Source organism: Fragaria vesca, unplaced genomic scaffold (assembly GCF_000184155.1).
Source record: "Fragaria vesca subsp. vesca unplaced genomic scaffold, FraVesHawaii_1.0 scf0513126, whole genome shotgun sequence".
Taxonomy (NCBI): domain Eukaryota; kingdom Viridiplantae; phylum Streptophyta; class Magnoliopsida; order Rosales; family Rosaceae; genus Fragaria; species Fragaria vesca.
The window spans coordinates 446,010-450,845 of record NW_004443445.1 but is presented as its reverse complement, the minus strand read 5'-3'; the positions used below and the strand labels follow the sequence as shown (position 1 = coordinate 450,845).

The window sequence follows — 4,836 nt, the reverse complement described above, 5'->3', positions numbered from 1 at the left end:
CCATAGAAGATTTGTAATGTAATGTATTGCTATAAGCATACAGTATACAGAAGAAGATATTAAATTATCAATTTTATGACTCTAATTAGTCATTAGATCGAGCAGATTAAAATGCAACCATTTGCGTATTTACCTGTAGTCATTAGAGCAGATTTTATGGCAGCACTGCTCCAAGTAGGGTGGATGGCTTTGAGAAGTGCCGCTGCCGCAGCAATGTGAGGGCAAGACATTGAAGTTCCAGACTCAATTGTATACTGAGCCACTCGATGATCCATTGCCAACTTGGTAGGGGCTTCAGCCTCAGTCCACGCTGCCAATATATTCAGTCCAGGAGCTGTGATATCAGGCTGCATAGAGATGAAACAAAAGAGGCAAAGTTTCGACGCCATTTAGTACATACCTAAATTCTCATACAAGTAAAATTCGTTGAATATCCATTTTCGAATTGACACAGTCTTGCAATAAATAAATTGAGTGAAAACATACCTTGAGAATGTTAGGGTCAATCACACTTGGGCCTCTACTAGTGAAAGCAGTCATGTATGGAGCTGGCTTTGTATGCAACACTGTCCTTGCTGGTATAATAGTTGCCTCTGGATTTTTGGTAGAGTTGATGTATTCCATGATCCTATTGGCGTTGCTATATGCCACTGCAGTGGCAGGAAGAACATGAGGATCAACCGAGATTTCACCGCCATTTGCTTTGATGTTACCTAAGATAAAACCAACACCGCCCGCTCTTTTCACTTCCATGCCTTTTGAAACTCTCATCCCAGCACCTCTTAAGCAGAACACTATCTTTCCCTTAACTTTGTCAGGTGAAAGAGAGCCTGCAAGGCATTGTCTGCATGCCGGCCACATTGAGTTATACTAGGCATTGATTATGGATATAACCAGTGATCAAGTACCAATGATCTATAGAGAGATGAGACTAAATCCCAAAGTGAAAACATCTTACCCTGTGAGATTTTGGGCTACACCAGGGTTAACAACATCCCCTGCATATACTAAAGGGTACTTCTTATTCTCTTCCAGCTTGCTTGGGGTCACTGTTTCTCCCTGAAAATATCGATTCAATCAAAAGAATTAACCAACAAGCATTTTAAAATTACCATTTTTGTTTTGTCACCCCATTATTCCACCTTTTTGTTAATTTGTTTATCACAGTGAATCCAAATTATTAATTGGTATATATGATCACTAAAATTAAATTTTAGGTATCATCAAACTTATCATAAATCATACGTACGGTACAGTTTGTAACATTGACAAAGTGGTAATGTACCTCAATGCTCAAGCCATTTCCAAGCACAACAGGTGACAAAAATGTTCGGTCCAAGCTGCTGGCACCAACAGTGAAGATCCATGGAGCTGGGTTTGATAAAGTAGACGGGGAAGGCCCTGAGTTGCCTGCACTACAAGCCACCACAATGTTCTTCTTGGCGGCATGCAATGCTCCAAGAGCAATACCGTCCTCGGTGAATTTCACAGGTTGAGATGGTCCAATTGATAGGCTCATCACAACCACACCATCCGCTATGGCGTCATCCATGGCTGCAAACATGTCCTCCTCAAAGCATGTGTTCCCTTCAGCCTTGGATTGGCCTGGTATAGCCCAGCACACCTTGTAAACGGCAATGTGTGCCAATGGGGCTCCCCCCGTGGCATAGCCACGAGCAAACCCGCCTAAAGCTGAGGTATTGGGAACGACTCGGCCTGCCACAGTCGAGCTAGTATGTGTTCCATGGCCATCCATGTCACGGGGTGATCTCGAATCCTCTGAGACATTTAGGGGACCGTAGTATTGCTCAAACCCTTTGAGGTAGTAACGAGCTCCTATCAGCTTCCTACAAGTTCAAAGAAACAATCATCACAGACTCGTACAGTCGTATAGTAAGGGAATAAAAAACCCTAATATAGAACCTTCATTACAAGAATATAACTCTTTTCCAAGGAAGCGGTAAAGTTTAGATAGTTTTTCATCAGAAAATCAAGTCGATCAATTTACTGAATTGCTCCATACATAAGTGCACTGCCATAAGCCAGTTTCTAAGTTCTATATAACCAACATGATATTTTGTGATTTGTATTAGGAACTAAAAGAGATTTTCCTCGATACTAAATGACTTGAAGATTTCGTTTTTAGGCACTAATGAGTTTTTCTTAGGTACCAGTGGTCGAGTTGGCCTAACATAGGCGCAGGTACGTAACTAGGTACTGATGAGGTTGCAATTGAGTACTAACAAAAGAGTTCCCCTAGCTAGGGCACCAAATGAGTTGGGTATTAGCACTAATGGGGTTTCACTTTAATTAGGTATACTAAATAGTAAGTGTTACCCAAGTAATATGGATCCTCTCCGTATATCAGTCCAGATCCAAAGAGAATGTCCGCACTGGGTTTAAAGTGCGGACGTCCCTCCGTTCTTCACCGGACGGCTCCGATGACGGCGCGCCTTTACCCGAGCGGACTCCAGCGGCGTCCCCGACCACTTTCCCTTCCCGGTGAGATCGATTGAAGGTGTAGGCAGCAACCTCCACCAAAACTTCACACAAGATCGATCTCACCGGAAAACTGAAATTCGGCGGACTCGCCGGGGAGAGAAAGTGGTCGTGGACACCGCTGGAGTCCGCTTGGGTGGAGGCACGCCGTCGTCGGAGCCGGACGGTGGAGAACGGAGGGATGTCCGCACGCCCTTAGATCCTCTCCGTGTGTGTGTGTGTATATATATATATATATATAAGATTTTAGGGCTCTCTGAAAAAGAAAAATAATTGAGAAGGCTGCATCAGTCATGGATAGAATAATAGGAAGCAGAAGATTAAGAACTGTTGCATTATTTCGAATGGCTGTTGCATTATTTCAGATGGCTGCTGCACGTACAGAGGGCACGAGAGAAAGACCATATTGAAGTTCACAAGAGTTGCATTATTTCAAAGCTGTTGCATTATTTCAAATGGCTGGTGCAGATTGACAAGATGAGAAACCAGAAGAAGCCAAGCAACAAATATAAAAATATATGGATCACCTACAACTGGGATTGTTACTTTGTTTGATTGGAATAGACAAGCTTCATCTTGGGATATCATCGATGGAGGGTCACAAACACTACTCTACGTTTCAGTCGACTCGATTATCACAAACAACCGTCGCAGCCGTCCATTAGCAGCCATTCATAAGAGAATAAATTATGTAGGGCAATCATGCAAGAGTCAATTTTGTACAATAATTTTTTTTTTTTCTTATTGGTTCAGTCAATTTTGAACAGTATCAATCAAACCGTAGCTCGTTTTCTTATCGAGATGAATAATTTAAACGAACCAGTGTTGAATTGTTGATACAAAAACATCTCTAGGTCATCCTGAGTTCATTTAGGTTCCTCAGACTGACTGTTCTTCTTTCGATAAGTTGTATACCCCAAGGTTCCAATCTCACATGGATGAGACTTAGATTTAGAATCTCTTATACTGATATGTTGAATTAATAAGCAGTTTTATGTTTGCATATATAGCTCACTGCACTAGATTCTGAGGTTCTATAAAAAATGTCATCCCTTAATCTTACTTTCAATTTTCAATGCCCCGTATTTTGAAATATCAAATTTCTTCTACTTCTCAAAGCAGTTTTGTCAAGGTGGTGAGAATTTTGAAGCAGACGCTGCTTATTATCTATGTATTTCTAAGGCATGCACTTGTAGAAAGCAGTTTTGGTCCTTACAAACTACTATTGGGGGATTGAGAGGAACTCATGAGGAAGTTATGTGAGATGCAATGCCATGTTGGGGAGGCTGCTCTACTATATATTGGTGTTTTGATCTTGACGTTACCATCGGTTCCTCATGTCCTTATTGTTAGCCTATCTCATGTGACATGTCCTCTAGTTGGGGTTTTGCTAGCCCTATCTAGCGCAAACATTGTTTAGCACTAGAATCCTAAAGTCAGAAACTGGCTGGAGATCTAGTATTTGCCCAAGAGAAGATCTAGCAAATTAGAAGATCGAGAGACCATATAGTCCCAAGAAAGAATGTTATATATACAGTTGAATTCTTATAAGGGAATCTGCATAATCTTCTAGTACTCTGTGTTAGAGAACCATACTTAAATCAACTCACATGTTTTCCCAAACAGCAAAATGGTTTTATATAACTAAGAAAGAAAGGAGATTAAGAACCAAAAGATGTGGAGTGAGATTTTTTATTTGATATAGAAATTTAATTAAGAAAGTAAATAGATAAAAGAAGACTAAGAATTCTAGAGTTTTTTTATTTGATGATGTAAACTCGGGTTGTCTGAGAGGATTTTTTTTTTTAGTGTTAGTTTGTTTTGTACAAAAAAAAATGAAGACTAAGAATTGAAAAGATTTAAGGTAGGTTACCTATTGCAGTGGGATGAATTAAAGCCAACTCCAGTTTGGCAGATTCCCTTCCATGATTTTGGAATGGGCCCCATCCCTACATCACTGAAGCTCTTTGATTCTGGCCATACACCTGAAAGCATACATGTAGGGCTGGGCATTCGAAACCGGTCCCAAAGGCCCATCCCGATCTCGTCTCTAAAATTCACGGGACGAGATAGGACTTCATTTTGAATATTAAAGGCCCGGCTCGGCCCGTTCTTATTTAAAATTTCGGGTTCGGGATCGGGCCTTGTTAACTGGATCCCGTAAAGGCCCAGCCCGTCCCGTCCCGTTTTAAAAAAAACCTTAATGGTGTGAGTTAATCTACACCGTCCAATTAATCAGCTGAAAGTTGTTAGCCCTAATTCTGTCATAGCATCCATAGTTCCATACGCCTCATTTCAGTTTTCACTTCACTGACTTCAGCACTCTCTCTCTCTCTC

General features: G+C 41.1%; 1 protein-coding gene across 1 annotated transcript in view; it reads right to left on the bottom strand.

Annotated features, from left to right (window-relative positions):
- Positions 1 to 4,836, bottom strand: part of LOC101293254 (subtilisin-like protease-like) — a 9,190-nt gene that overhangs the window by 916 nt on the left and 3,438 nt on the right. Inside the window, exons 4-8 of the mRNA XM_004309852.1 lie at positions 4,373 to 4,484; positions 1,286 to 1,847; positions 959 to 1,059; positions 487 to 844; positions 134 to 347 (exon numbers count right to left, since the gene is read on the bottom strand). Of these exons, the coding sequence (XP_004309900.1) occupies positions 134 to 347; positions 487 to 844; positions 959 to 1,059; positions 1,286 to 1,847; positions 4,373 to 4,484 (1,347 nt within the window). The remainder of the gene's footprint in view (positions 1 to 133; positions 348 to 486; positions 845 to 958; positions 1,060 to 1,285; positions 1,848 to 4,372; positions 4,485 to 4,836) is intronic.